A 15,275-nucleotide genomic window follows, 5' to 3' on the forward strand; every position below is an offset into this window, starting at 1 on the left:
CCAATTTGATACATTCATCCCCTTCATGGCCAGAGCAGAATTTTATGGCTCAACGGCCCCAGGTTTACCGGCAGAGCCATGTTTTTAAGGCCTTCCAGGAGGCTGGGGGTGCCACAGAGAAGGCCCTCCCACGGTCCTGCCAGTTGAGACTGTTTGGTCGACAGGACTCAGAGAAGGCCAACCCTCTGGACCTGGAAGTGTGAGGAAGAAGATGGTCCCGTAAATAATCTGGCCTTAAGCCATGTAGCATTTTATAAGTGATGACCAACACCTTAAATTGCGTCCAGAGTCCAGCTGGAAGCCAGTGCAGCTGGCTGAGTGACGGAGTGATGTGGGTGCCCCTAGGCAGCTTGCTCAGCTGCATTCTGGATTAACTGTAGTCTCCAAATGTTCTTTAAGGGTAGCCCCGTGTAGAGGGCATTGCCGAGCCGCAAGATGACAAGGGCTTGAGTGACCGTGAGTAGAGACTCCCTGTCCAAATAGGGCCACAACTGGTGCACTAGCCAAACCTGTGCAAAGGTCCGCATAGCCACAGCTGAAAGATGTTGTTCTAGCTTCAGCTGTGGATCTAGGAGGACTCCCAAGTTGCAGACGGTTTCTGAGGGGGTTAGAACTTCCCCCCCAGCATTAGGGATGGACAGATGGAACAGTCTAGTAATTGCTTAGCTAGATCGAGAGAGAGGAGGAGGTCAAGCTATTTTCTAAATTACCTGAAGGCCAGACAAAGAATAATGGATGGAAACTGAACAAGGAGATATTTAACAGAAATAAGGAGGGATTTCCCGACAGTGAGCTCAATCAGCCCATGGAACAAAAGCTGCCTTCAGAAGTGGTGGGAGCTTCATCCCTGGAGCCTTTCCAGAAGAGACTGGACTGCCATCGGTCAGAAATGGTGTAGTGCCTTCTGCTTGGGCAGGTGGTTGGACTAGATGACCTCCCTGCTCCCTTCCAACTCTAATTTATAGATTGTGCAAAGCTTGGCTAGTTTCATCTTGGTTAATTGGGGTAGGGGAATATTGCGTGTGTGTGCACGCGTGTGTCTCTACAACTGTCATAACTCTGAGTCAGTTGCCAAGCATCTGAATGTTGATCACATGACCATGGGGATGTTGCAGTGGTGTGTGAAAAATGGGCCTAAGTCACTTTATTTATTTATTATCTCTGAGGACCGTTGAAGCAATAGCACTGATAGGCCGACTCAGGGGACTTTACTGCCCTCTCTAAGCGGTTTACAGAGTCAGACGGGTCCGCCTCTTGCCTTTTACCCACCTTGGAAGGTGTCTGGGTCACTCCGGAAGCTATGACCAACCCAAAAAGATAAGCCAGACACACCGGTAGAATCCAAACACAGTTTTATAATGGTAAAGAGAAAAGAAGCCAACAGAAAATGTCCTTACAAATCAGGAAAACACTGGAACTCCAAATGGATACATGAAGGCAATTGTTCGTACAGAAACACAGGATCCTTGATGCCAAGACGAGGCTGTTGAGATAACAGACATACACCTCCCACGGATCTTCAAGACTGCTGGGCGACGAGCCAGGAACAGAAACGCTGAGAGACAATGCAGATTACAGCAACTCCACTCTGATAACACTCCACACTGCCGAAAGAGTTTGCCTACCTTTTAAACCCTTCCCTGCTAATGAGGACCACACCCAACCCCCAGGTGCTCCTCATTCAGCGCTGATAATATCTACGTAGTTGAGTTCTCCTTTGATCTATGCGTCTCTGTCGCATACTAATGATAGCTTGTGCTTCGTCATCCAGGGAATCCAAGCTACTTGCTTGAGATAGCCCTTCCCCAGGGCTCCCAGGCCTTGCTTCATCGTCACTTTCTTGACTGCTGTCTCCACTGTCTGATTGCAAAGAACTCTCCCCTCTGCTCTCAGACTCCCCCGGGCATGGAGCCAGCAGAGACGCAGCTGGTCTTTGATCTGGCTCAGGCTGAACCACAACAATTATCTCTGAGGACTGTTGTAGCAATAGCACTTATAGACCGACTCAGGGTGCTTTACTGCCCTCTCTAAGCGGTTTACAGAGTCAGACAGGTCCGCCTCCTGCCTTTTACCCACCTCGGGAAGGATGGAAGCCTGAGTCAACCTTGAGTCTAGGGAGATTAGAACTGTTAGATTGCAGTAGTCCTAAGTAGCCTGCAGTACTGCACCACCGCACTGTGGCTCCTTGTGGCTTTGAACAGTCAGTTGACAGCTGTAGCTAGGGGGACTGTTGCACAGGTTCGCCTAGTGCACCAATTGCGACCCTACTTGGATCAGGAAGCTCTTCTCACCGTTGTCACCTCATGGTTAAATTATTGCAACATGCTCTACATGGGGCTACCCCTGAGGAGCGTTCGGAGACTACAGTTGGTCCAGAATGCAACTGCGTGAGTTGTTGCGGGTGCACCCACGTACACCCACATTACACCAATCCTCCACGAACTGTACTGGCTCCCGATTGATCTCCGGACGCAATTCAAGCTACTGACCATTACCTTTAAAGCTCGGCATGGCTCAGGGCCAGGTTATCTTCAAGACCACTTTCTACCACATAGCTCCCAGCAGCTAATAAGGGCCCACAGAGTTAGTCTATTCCGGGTTCCATCAGCTAAACAGTGTCGGCTGACGGGTCCGTGGGGAGGGCCTGCTCTGTGGCTGCCCCGGCTCTCTGGAACCAGTTAGCTCCTACCCTCACCCTATTGGCCTTCTGGAAAGCAGTAAAGACATGGATTTTCTGACAGGCCTGGGACTATTGATCCTATGGTGGTAACCAGCGAGATCTGGCCATGAACAGTATGCAGGGGCTTAATTGTTGTATTGTGAATTATTTTAAAACTGTTTTTAGAGGTTTTAGTACTATTGATGTATTCTGTATTCGCTGTGAACTGCCTAGAGTCCCTAGGGAGTTGGGTGGCATAGAAATTGAATGAATGAATGGATGGATGAAGAGTCACAAAATGAATGGTTGTTAGGCGAGAATTGCCAGTATCTTTCTCCTCCCTACACAGTCGGGGTGGGCAATTAATTTTGCCATAGGGCCGCATGAGAAATTGGGATGGTTTTAGAGGGCCGGACTAATATAATTAACTCAGTTCTACCCGATACTGTATATTATTGGGTAGAACTGAGTTAATTATATTATAATTATAAATTAGATTATATATTATATATTAATTATATATATATAATTATATATTATATCTTGAACACCCGGTTCTTATCTAGAAAAGTTGGACTGACCTCCACAGGCCGGTCACAGACAGTGGGCGGGCCGCATCTGGCCCTTGGGCTGCATCTTGCCCAGGTCTGGTCTAGAGGCAGAATGGTCTTTGGAGCAGAAGGAACCATTTCTATATCGCCCTTTGCTTTTGGTGTGGTCCGAGGCAGCTTATTTGAGGGGGAGAAGAGGGTGTCTCGGCTGGCCAGTGTCCCAAACTCTGTGTGTGTGTGTGTGTGTGTGTGTGTGTGTGCAAGCACACATGTACGCCCATCCTCAGCTGTTGTGCTCTTTTGCTTATAGTGGGAGAAAGGTCTGAGGAAAATTCCCTCGACTACATCTGGCTGGCTGCTTATGTGGCTCATCCCGAATATGTCGAGGCAATACTGCAGAGGCAGGAACTCATCAGCCGAGGCTCGGTGTTATATCAGGTAAGACCCAGAGGATAATTGATCCTATGGACACATCACTCTTCCTTGCAGGTTTAGCACTAGCACTGCGTTCTGACCCAGCTCCCCCAACACAACAAACCCTCCTTTATTAGGAACACCAGGAGCCCTGGCAAAACGTTTCTCTCTCACCACCGGCTAACAAGTCTGTCCGGCAGGGAGATGAATAGTGGTCTGCAGTGGTGGGTTCCCACCACATATATTCTTAAGATTTATTATTACTAATTCCTCATGTATCTTGTTTGTAGAACTTTTGTTTTTTATTGTGCATACATATTTACTAATATTATTTTTCTCCTATTTCTACCCCTGTTATTATATCCCTCCCCTTAGAATCTACTTTTATTTCTTTAGACTTAACCCCTCTCTTTTTACATATATTGCTACTCCCTCACTCTCCCCAGCACATAATTGTCCTAATTTTTGATACTCTAAAGATTTTGGGTGTGTTTGTTTTATCTGCACTTCTTATAGGCATATTATTTCAACTTTTTGTTTAGCTAATTTCAAAAAACATTTTTCTTCTTTTGGGGCATTGTTTAGTCCCTTGATGTTCAAATATATAAGTTTAATTTCTGTTTGCATGTCTCTCGACTTTTCTCTTTAGTCTTATTTATTTACTTATTTGTTCGCTTCAGCTGCTCTTTGTATTCTGCTCTTGACTCTTTCTTCCTTTGAATCTGTTATTTGCCAAACACCCTCTGCAAAGCAAACTGCCATTGCTACAGCATCTTGGATAATTCCTCCCTTCCCCAACATTTCGATTGCAGGATCAGTGCCCCGGTGTGCTTCATCTGCCTTTTTCTACTCTTTCTCTGAGATGGTCAAAATAATAGAATTCTGAACTGAAATATATCTTGGATAGCTGGCCGTTGATGGCTGATAATAGTACTTGATAGTTCTTTAGTGCAGAATTCCCCAATCACACTGGTTCAAGAATGGTGGGGGGGGGGGGGGAATCAGTCTCTGTATTTATGTGACTTGTGCTCTTGGGCATCTTTCCCATGTACCTGACCTCTCCCCACCCTCAACAGGTAACCATTAGAGACAGCGGGAATTACCCAAGGCAGGTCCTCAGTGGGGAGAACTTTCTGCAAAGCTCAGCTGGCCTAAAGGTGAGGCTTCATCAACAGCTCTGGAAATCCATGGATCTCTCTCTCTCTATATATATATATAAAAGCAAAACGCCATTCACGCATCATCACAAAATCTCCAGAACCATACAGCCTACAAACTTGAAATTTGCCAGTTATATTCCTCTTTCCTTCTAGGTGGATTGTTTAAAATGACCTCCAGAGCATTAGTATTTTCTATATTATTATTATTATTATTATTATTATTATTATTATTATTATTATTATTATTATCATGCTCCAATGGCTTTCAGGTGGTACCAAACTCCCAGTCTCCTTGTGATTGGCCCAAAGTTTCCCAGCTGGCTTTCATGCCACAACCACTGGACAAGCTTGGCCCCTTTAAATCTCTAGCCATTTACTTTTCACCTCTGGCCAAGAGGGGCCTGTTCTGTCTTACTTATTAGCTACTGAAACTGCTTTCTACTTCCTTCCTCGGAGAGACCCATGAAGCTTTTGTCCACTTTTCTCAGGTGGTCCATTCGGATATGGTCTGCTATCAGTATAGAAACCTGGTTCCAATGATTCAGGTAATCTTAATTCCCTCTAAGAAAGCAATTTCTTTCTCTTTTCTTTTCCTTCCCAATAGCCAAACAGCAAAGAGACAGCACATAACAACTGATTGATTTTAAACAACTCAACATTTGATAAGAACATGTGTGATGTAAAATACAGAATAAAAATCAGTATACCAAAAATACAGAATAAAAATACAAAATGTAGAATAAAATCAGTAAGAAAGTAAGAAGTCTTAGATCCTCAAGAGTTCACTGTTAGAATTTCTTCCCTTAGAGCAGGGGATGTCCAAACTTGGCAATTTTAAGACTTGTAGACATCAACTTACAGAATTCTAGAAGTTAAGTCCACAAGTCTTAAAGTTGTCAAGTTTGGAGACCCCTGCCATAGATGAACTTGACTGTAAGAATACAACAGAGTTGGGAGAGAGACCTTGGAGGTCTTCTAGTCCAACCCTCTGCTCAAGCTGGACACCCTATATCAGTGATGGCAAACCTATTTTTCCTCAGGTGCCGAAAGAGTGTGGGCGGGTGCTATTGCGCGTGTGCGAGTGCCCACACCCATAATTCAATGCCTGGGGAGGGTGAAAACAGCTTCCCCTACCTCCCAGAAGCCCATCGGAGGCCAGAAATGGCCTGTTTCCCAACTTCTGGTGGGCTCACTAGGTTCATGTTTCACCCTCCCCAGGCTCCAAAGGCTTCCCTGGAGCTGGGGGAGGGTAAAACCACCCTCTCCCATCCCTCTGGAGGCTCTCTGGAAGCCAAAACCACGCTCCCAGAGCCTCTGTGCAAGCCAAAAATCAGCTGGCCAGCACACACATGCATGTTGGAGCTGAGCTAGGGCAACGGCATGCGTGCCAGCAGGTATGGCTCCGCGTGCCACCTGTGGCACCCGTGCAATAGATTCACCATCACTGCTCTATATCATCTTTATCACTGACTTAGAGCCGCATCCTGGAACTGTATGAATATTTATCTCTCACTGTTGGAAGTTTTTTCCCTTTCCTTCCCATCATGCACTACAGTTCATACTTAAAGTATTTCGGAAGCTCTGTGAAATGGATTCTAGAGGTAGCTTTGACTTTTCAAAAGTTATATCTAAAAATGCACAGAAGTATGGACAATTGCATAGAGAGAGTTCTTGACTTAACGACCGTTCCTTTAGTAACAATTCATAGTTAAAAGGTGCCAAAAACAGCGACTTATGACTGGGCTTCATATTTACAGCTATCTCAACATCACATGATCCCACGGTTACCAGAACTGTGGTAGGGAAGGAATGTTGGGTTTGGGATGTTTTTAAATGCTCCTCTCTTTTCGTAGCCTTGAGCTCTGGCCTTGGAAGGAGGAAGGGCCCTTTGATTTTTGCTCATTTTTGCTGATAGTTCTTTTGGTGGGAAATTGGATTTTTAAAAATGGATGTTATAGTTATAGTTTATTAGATTTGTATGCCGCCCTTCTCCGAAGAGAAGAAATATATAAATTCATAGGTCACCTACTTCCCCCTCCCCAGGGTAAACATATGTTGGGGCTTCATATTGGATGCCCCCCAGGCAAGAGATTGGCATTTGACATCACTTACACGAAGAATTACACCACGGAGAAGAACAAGCGCTATTTTGACTGTGTTGAGATAGATCCAGAAATGCCCTGTTTTTATTTCAGCGATGGTAAGTGGCTTTGCATCTCCTCCTCCCCCTCCCCCTCCGTCCTCTTCACAAACCCCCCTCCCTTCTAGCACTGATTATGTTACCTAGTTGGATAATGAAATATCTGCATGAAAGCTACAGAGCTGAGATATCACCAAGGACCCCACAGTCTTCCTCCTCCTCTTTTGTTTTGGTATCATCATCTTCATTATCTATTCAGTAATAGAGACAACCGTGTTTTCATACTATTCCTGGAATCTACCATCATGTAGAGAATCCAGGTTAGAGGCCAACATAGTTAGAACAAAGCCTCTCTGTATTGGTCTATGCATGCATGTCTGAAGTTGCCCTGTGCCTAATCCCGAGTAACTCAGAAAGCACGAGATGCAAAAGAACCCCATGCGAATCCAGACCCTTCAGAGCCAGCTTCAAGGATCGGTGTTGGATTTGAGCTAACCACATTCTGGAGACCTTCCGAGAGACAGGCTGGGAATCCTAGTGCAACCCCTGCCCTGTTCCCATCTACTCCAGTTTGTGAGCTTGGAGCAAGAACTTTGCTTGTTTTCCTTGCAGTGTTCTACCCGTTCTTCTTGGTCCAAGACATGGTGACTGGAGAATCTGGACGATTCAATGGCAGGTAAGAGTGGAGGGGGTGGAAAGGTCTCAGGCATTGCAGAGTTGGAAGAGGGTTGGAGAACGGAGCATTGGGTCTCAGCAATAAGAGGTAGAAGAGGAAGCATACTCTACTCACTGTCACTCATGCCCTTATCACCTCAAGGTTCGACTACTGCAATGCTCTCTAAATGGGGCTACCTTTGAAGGGTGTTCAGAAACTGCAAACTGTGCAGAATGTGGCCGTGCGAGCAGTCATGGTCCTTCCAAGGCATGCCCATGTTTCCCCAGCACTCCGCTGACTGACTGCATTGGCTGCCGATTGGTTTCCGGACACAACTCAAAGTGTTTGTAATGGCCTGTAAAGTCCTATATGGCATCGGAACAGATTACTTGCAGGACCGCCTCCTGCCGCACGAATCCCAGTGACCGGTCAGGTCCCACAGAGTCGGCCTTCTCCAGGTCCCTTGAACTAGACAATATCATTTGGTGGGGCCTAGGTGAAGAACCTTCTCTGTGGGGGCCCCAGCCCTCTGGAATCAGCTCCCCCTAGAGATTTGCACTGCCCCTACGCTCTTCGCCTTCTGTAAGAACTTGAAAACCCATCGATGTTGCCAGCCTTGTGGTTACTAGGCCCTAGCTTCCGGCCGACAAATGTGATGTATGCTTATTGTCTGAATGTGAATGAATATTTAATGTTCTTGGGTGTTTAGAGTAGTTAGATTAGTTAGTCGAGCCGCTCCGAGTCTTCGGAGAGGGGCGGCATACAAATCTAATAAATAATAATAATAAAAAGTTAGTTCTATTAATTGGTTTTAGGTTTTTGATATTGTACACTGTTTTTATTATGCTGTGAGCCGCCCCGAGTCTTCGGAGAGGGGCGACATACAAATCTAATAAATAATAATAATAAAAAGTTAGTTATATTAACTGGTTTTAGGTTTTTGATATTGTACACTGTTTTTATTATGCTGTGAGCTGCCCTGGGTCTTCAGAGAGGAGCATCATACAAATCCCATAAATAAATAAATAAGGGTTCAAGGAAAGTCCTACATCAGCTCCAGAAGGCTATCTCTCTCTCTCTCTCTTCCCCCCCCCCTGTGTGTGAGAGGGAGGGAGGGAGAGGGGGAGGGGAGTACTGGCAGGTTTGATCAGCTTGATAGTGAATCTTTGCCTAGAGGTGGCTGGGGAATTCTGGGAGTTGAAGTCTATGCCAGGTTTGAGAATTCTTTAGAGAATCTGCTTTGGAAATCGGTGGCTTTTCAGTTGCTGCTACTTAAAATGGGGGTGGGGAGAAGACCCAAAAAGAGAGGTGTGGTTTCATCTCAGCTGTGCAAATCCTATGTAATCGAAGGGAGGGTTGTGTAAGTTGGCTGCATAACAATGTTACATCACATAACAACGAAGTTGTGGGTGCTTCATCACAGGGTGTTTTTAAGAAGAGACTGGACAGCCACCTATCCAAAATGAGACAACAGGGCTTCTTCCTATTTGAGCCAGGGGGTTGGACTAGAAGACCTCCAGGGCGCCTTCCAGCTCTATACTGGTCTGAATCTGAATCTTCCTTGTTCTCTTGTCAGCTACACCTTTACTGTTATTGGTGGAGGTGCCTTTTCGCAGAGCAACATCAGATACTTCACTCCGGATGAGATCATAAAATACAACACTATCAGGTGACTTTTCAGCAGGCTGCTGCCTAGACCCAGTCTGAACTCACAAATGAACCGGTAACCAATGCTGCTTGCCCAAAACGGTGTTATATGTGCAGCTGCTGCGCATAAACACACACATCCTGAACTGTGCACACCGACGTGTTCTGCCCTGGCTGCAGCTTCAGAATAACCTTCTACGGCAGCCCCCTGTAGAGCGCGTGGCAGTCAGGAGTGGAGGGTCTGCTACAAAAAAGGGGGGCAGGGGCCCATGGACTCCTGCTGTGGACCTTTGCAAAGCCCAACTGTCTCCATCTGTGTTTGGCTTCCCTAGTAATTCGTCAGCTTTGATATGGGGGAGATCCGACGTGGAACTTAATGAAACCAATGAAGAAGGATTCCCGATCCTCTCTGAAAGCAACTCTGGCATTGTGTAAGTTCTGTTGGTAAAAGACCTGCTTGTCTGTTTGGGTTTGCAGATCCGTTTCTTCAAACGCTCACCTCCAGTGAAAGAGGCTTGGAGGTAGTTTGGGGTAGGCCAAAAACCAAGTAGGAAACAATAGCAATAAAGAGTTAGACTTATACACCGCTTCACAGGGCTTTACATCCCCTCTACGTGTGTCACAGTCAGTCTCTTGCCCCCCCCCCCCCCCCCCCCCCCCCCCCCCCCCCCCCAAAATCTGGGTCCTCATTTGACCCACCTTGGAAGGATGAAAAACTGAGTCAGCCTTGAATAACAATACCCTTGAATATAATAAATAAAATAAATTCTCTTTTTTCCTTTAGGTGGATTTGTCAGAAAGATTCTCCGTGTTACGATATCATCCCCGAAAGTATGACCGCTCCCCATTATTACTTTGTGATAAAAGTATCCAACAGGTACTGGTGATTTCGATGTTGAAACTGATTACTCTGCAGAGTGAAATCATACCAGAATGCACGGGGAGAGCTTTTCCTAAGGGTGGATGTCTCTTGTTGCACGTCTGTGCCACATACTCTATGTGTGTAGCATGTCACTATTGAATTACTAGCCTGCTGCAGGAGTGAAGCCAGTGAACTTGAGACTATTGGACCAAGAGTTTGATTAATTATGTGTTTCTCAACCTCAGCAATTTTAAGATGGATGGTGTAGGAGAAGGAGTGGCAGAACCTGAGACCAGAAATTAAAAGAGGAATCAGCCTAGAATCTCTACGTAGCCACAAATGGACTAAATCAACTTCCTTTGAATTCTGAAGACCCCTTATGTTATTTATCAGGTGTTAAATGTTAGAGAGAATTCCTCTGAGATATGATTAGCAGTAAATCCCATTTTCTTGGACTTTTATGTGTGAATTCGGTCTTTGGCGCCAGACTAGGTGGACTTCAACTCGGGAACTGAGGTCCATCTTCTTGCCAGGGTCAAGAAACACGGATATAGAAAACTAGGAGGGAAGAGCCTGTGATGAGATTTAATCCCTATGAGGAGAGGGAAATTTTTTTTAAAAGGATGGTGTCGGGGTTCCAAGTAATACTTCAGATTGTGCAGAACGCAGCCGCGAGAGCCATCGTGGGGCTTTCAAGATTCGCCCATGTTTCCTCAACACTCCGTGGCCTGCATTGGCTGCCGATCAGTTTCCCGTCACAATTCAACGTGTTGGTCATGACCTTTAAAGCCCTACATGGCTTTGGACCAGACTACCTCTGGAACCGCCTGCTACCGCACGAATCCCAGTGACTGATAAGGTCCCACAGAGTTGGCCTTCTCCGGTTCCCGTCGACTAAACAATGTCGTTTGGCGGGCCCCAGGGGAAGAGCCTTCTCTGTGGCGGCCCTGGCCCTCTGGAACCAACTCCCCCCGGAGATTAGAATTGCCCCCACCTTCCCTGTCTTTGGTAAACTACTCAAGACTCATTTATACCGCCAGGCATGGGGGAGTTGAGATATTCCTTCCCCCTAGGCCATTACAAGTTATGCATGGTAGGTTTGTGTGTATGTTTGGTTTTATTATAAGGGTTTTTAGTTGTTTCATTAATTGGATTTCTACATGCTGTTTTTATCATTGTTGTTAGCCGCCCCGAGTCTACGGAGAAGGGCGGCATACAAATCCAATAAATTATTATTATTATTATTAATACACCCGTAGCAAACAGAACTCCAAGGCAGGTAAGTTCCTCAAAGAACAGTTTTATAGGATATCTCAGTGGTGTTGCCCACCTAGCAGCCTGTGCAGCCAGAACCTTTGGATGCCTGCGGTGCCTCTTGGCAGGTCTGAGAAAGGAGGGGCTACTCCTTTGCCTGAATGCAAGAGCACGCGGGGAGGGGGGGGGCTGAAAGGCAGTAACTGCAGAAATATAGTAAGGATTACTCTGGTGGAGGTCTACTTGAGAGGCTAATTGGCCATGCCCTTAAGACTACTTAACTACTAACCACGCTAAGGCTAATTGTGGGGAAAGACGCCATTCCAGAATCTTGAATCATAGTTCCAGAATTCTGCATCATGAATCTTGAAATTTGCATCCTGAATATGAACCTCTGTGTTTCCAGTTTGTATCATGGCTTGAGTCTTGGCTTCTGTGATTCCAGTTTCTGAGAAAACCTGTCTGCTCATAGCCTGCTGTGTGACTAGTTTGTTTTGCTTTGTTCGGCTTGGATTTTTCAAGGAGTCATTTCTAACAACTTTGTCAACTCTTGTAGGCTCAGTAAGGTAACCGGAATCCCTTGTTCTTCCTTGTCTTTGTTTGCTTTGAACTGTTTGTAAGTGTGCCTTTTGTTTTGTGCTCCAAAGAAGCTATTAGGAGATTCCGCATTTAATTTCAAAAACAAACTGTGTTTGTAAGTTTGTGTGTTGTGTACTTATTTGGGGCTTTGGCGTTAGGCCAGAACAATCATATTGGCACAGGCTGGTGAAAACTGATTCTGGATGTTCCCACAGTTTTCACCTAATTAAGTTTTCTCTCTTCCCCAATCAGTCACATGGTCCAATCTAGGTGCCATGCGGTTGCCTGGTAACTTCACTCCTCCTCTCTCCGACCACCTGTGGGAATGTCCTTGGTTCCTAGGAGAAAGCATTTTGTTTTGGCTACAAATCCAGGCTATCTCTCTTCACCCTATCCCTCAGCTCCAGTGTAGTAACACTGAAGCCTCAAAATGGCCTTGGTCAGGTCAGCTTCAAATTGACAGATGTGGTGGCCCACTTCTGTCCTTGTGTGCTTCTACAGGGGGGTCGACCAAAGCACCTACTGCGACTATGCCTTGGAGTTCATCGTCCACATCCATGGCCTGCGCCTCAGCCCCACCCGTGCCCTCTACATAATGAAGGTAAGATAGCTGGGCTTTGTATAGGGGTCAGGCTTCCAGGTAATGGACCCATAGTAAGCAAAATTCAGAGGTAGGTAGATTCCTCAAAGAATAGCTTTATTAGATACAGTAGAACCTCTGGTCATGAATAGTTCTGACCATGACCAAATCGGGATCTGGCCAAAAAATTCACAAACTTTTTGAATCTGGTCACAAACACATACTTGGCATTTCTGAGTGGGGGATTCTGGGAATTGAAGTCCACACATCTTCAAGTGGCCAACTTTGGGAAACATTGTCTTAGGCCATTAATCGTCTTCAGAATGACACACTCCTGTTGGGGCCTTTGGCAGAGCTAGGTTTTCAGGCCCTTTCGGAAGACCAAAAGGGCCTCTCTGGATCTTACCCGGGGGGGGGGAGATATCCCCCACAAATTATTTCCCCCCCCCAACTAAAATGAATGCTAAGAAAATGTCAACAAGGGTGGGGCCCCTGCTCAGCTGAGGAATTCACAATCTATGCTCTTTCCCCTCTTTCTTTCTCTCAGATTTCAATGGCTACGGTCATCGGACTGGTCATCATGTATATCTTCGTTGACACAGTGGGCCCTTGGGTTAAACAATTCTTCAGCAACACAATAAAGAAAATGGAGAACGCTATGGCATTTCGGGCTGGTGAGTTTGGCCTCTTGGACAGTTTCACCCAAACCTACACAAAAGTGATCTTGAGTCTGACTCTTAAGTTTTTCACAATAATCACTACAAAAAAAAAAGTACAAAAGTGCAACAACAATAAAAACAGCAAATAGCATAAAAATACATAAATAACCCTAAACCATGCAAAGTCAATCATTCCTAGTCCCAGGCCTGCCGGAAAAGCCAGGTCTTAATGGCTTTCTGGAAGAATAATAGGGTGGGGATAGTACGGATCTCTGGAGGCAGTTGATTCTCAAGGGTCGGGGCGACTACAGAGAAGGACCTTCCCTGCGGCCCCGCCAGCTGAGACTGTTTGATGGACAGGACTCGGAGAAAGCCAGCCCCGTGGGCCCGTACTGGCCATTTAGAGGTAGGAAGCAGTTCTGTAAGTAGTCTGGCCCTGGGTCATGTAGGGCTTTAAAAATAACTACTTTGAATTGCGTCCGGAGACCAACTGGTAACCAATGCAGCTCAAGGGTTGGAGTAATATGGGTGTACTTCAGTACACCGTTATCGCTCGCGCAGCTAAAGTCTCCAAACGCTCTTCAAGGGTAGCCCCATGTAGAGTCCATTGCACTAGCCAAGGCATGAGGTGATGAGGGCATGAGTGACCATGTGGAGAGCCTCCTGGTCTTGGTAGGGTCGCAACTATGGACAAGACAAACTTGAGGAACACCCCCGCCCCCCGGCACGACTGAGAGTTGTTCTAACCTCAGCTGGGAAACTAGGAGGGCACCCAAGTGGCCAGTAGCCCAAAGTCACCCAGCCGGCTTTCATCCCTTCAATGGGACTAGAACTCACCTTCTCTCTTTTAACCCAGGGTATTGACAAGGTCTCGGGAGTATCAGAAGGGCAGCATAGAAATAAAATAAAATAAATAAGCTTAAAATGTTTCATAAGTTTTTGATTTATTAATTCAATGATTATCATTCTTTGGATGTATAGTCTTCTTTTCTCATTTTTTAATCGGACTCTTTTACATGTTCTAATTCCGCACCACCGTTCTGGGACCAGGTGGCTTTCTCAAATTCTAAGTAACAGGTGACTTGGAGTTGGCCCCTTCTTAACTCTCGTGTCCTTTCCTGTGTCTTTTTCTTAACAGCATCCAGCCTCACCTTCTCGTCTTCCTTCAGCAGTCAAGGGTCCCTTCAGCACCTGCCTTCCGACATCAGTGCCGGGGAGCCCAGCGCAAGCGTCTCCACTCCCACTCACACTCACTCCCACTCCAGAAGACACTCGACACCCCACCCTGGGGCACAGTAGAGCTGCCGTGGGTTGCCAGATTCATCGGACAGTGGGGTTTTCTGGTGCCCCCCGGGTCTGTCATCTTTTGTCAGTGGTAATTATTCGAGAAAGATCGGCTCCTTTTTCATTGTTTCTCAAAGTGGCAATGGCGAGGCGATTTTAAGCACCAGCTGATTCTCCACCCCTTTGTTTTTCAAAAAAGCCTGTACTTCTTTACGCCCTGATGCTCCTGCAGTTCCATGGGTCAATGCTGGGGACTGTTACAGGGTTAAATTAAACAAGGGGCAACAATTTAAAAAATGTGGGCGATAAGAGAGAATACAAATCCTTGCAGGTAAGGGGTGGCAAGGTTCTAATTCTTCTGTTCATAGTTCCTGATTTGGTTTTATTTTAATAAATATTTGGGTCCTTGCAAGTTATTTGTTGTCACCTGGATTCTTTCTTCTTAATTTGGTCATTTTGGGGACTCCTGGTCATTCCAGAAACCCACCTGCTTCAGAAAGGGCTCCAGACTAGGTTCACTTTCTTTGTGGGCCTTCTCTGCTGTCTTCCCAGACTGGGAGACTGCATGGCTGGAAAATGAGCATGGGTTGCGCAATGGTCCAGGAATGGGTTGCTCCACTCTGATCTGCCCAGTTACTGAGTCTATGGGGTTTTTGGGCCACTCCTCCATGCTTCTCTGCACATGCCCCAGTTTTTGATGAAGCGATGGCTGAAAAGGAGACTTTGCATAGCTCCAGGTCCCACAAGTGTTCAGTAGGGCGGGGCTGGACTATTGCGCAACATGCCGAGAAAATACATTCAGGTAAACCAACACCCATTGTCCAGTAATGT

The 15,275-nt window shown here is 46.1% G+C and overlaps 1 protein-coding gene across 2 annotated transcripts in view; it reads left to right on the forward strand.

The window, feature by feature from the left end:
- LOC139174212 (cation channel sperm-associated auxiliary subunit gamma-like) overlaps positions 1-14,860 on the forward strand; it is a 39,215-nt gene extending 24,355 nt beyond the window's left edge. The window contains exons 20-30 of one of the 2 annotated variants that reach the window (XM_070764434.1): positions 3,521-3,648; positions 4,701-4,781; positions 5,273-5,329; positions 6,828-6,984; positions 7,537-7,600; positions 9,156-9,248; positions 9,559-9,657; positions 10,011-10,103; positions 12,423-12,522; positions 13,049-13,175; positions 14,299-14,860. In XM_070764434.1, coding sequence (XP_070620535.1) covers positions 3,521-3,648; positions 4,701-4,781; positions 5,273-5,329; positions 6,828-6,984; positions 7,537-7,600; positions 9,156-9,248; positions 9,559-9,657; positions 10,011-10,103; positions 12,423-12,522; positions 13,049-13,175; positions 14,299-14,459 — 1,160 coding nt within the window. In that variant the 3' untranslated portion in view covers positions 14,460-14,860. The remainder of the gene's footprint in view (positions 1-3,520; positions 3,649-4,700; positions 4,782-5,272; positions 5,330-6,827; positions 6,985-7,536; positions 7,601-9,155; positions 9,249-9,558; positions 9,658-10,010; positions 10,104-12,422; positions 12,523-13,048; positions 13,176-14,298) is intronic. The other variant, XM_070764435.1, reaches the window with a different exon arrangement.
- The last annotated feature ends 415 nt before the right edge of the window (positions 14,861-15,275 follow it).

Source organism: Erythrolamprus reginae, chromosome 11, assembly GCF_031021105.1.
Source record: "Erythrolamprus reginae isolate rEryReg1 chromosome 11, rEryReg1.hap1, whole genome shotgun sequence".
NCBI classification, from domain to species: domain Eukaryota; kingdom Metazoa; phylum Chordata; class Lepidosauria; order Squamata; family Dipsadidae; genus Erythrolamprus; species Erythrolamprus reginae.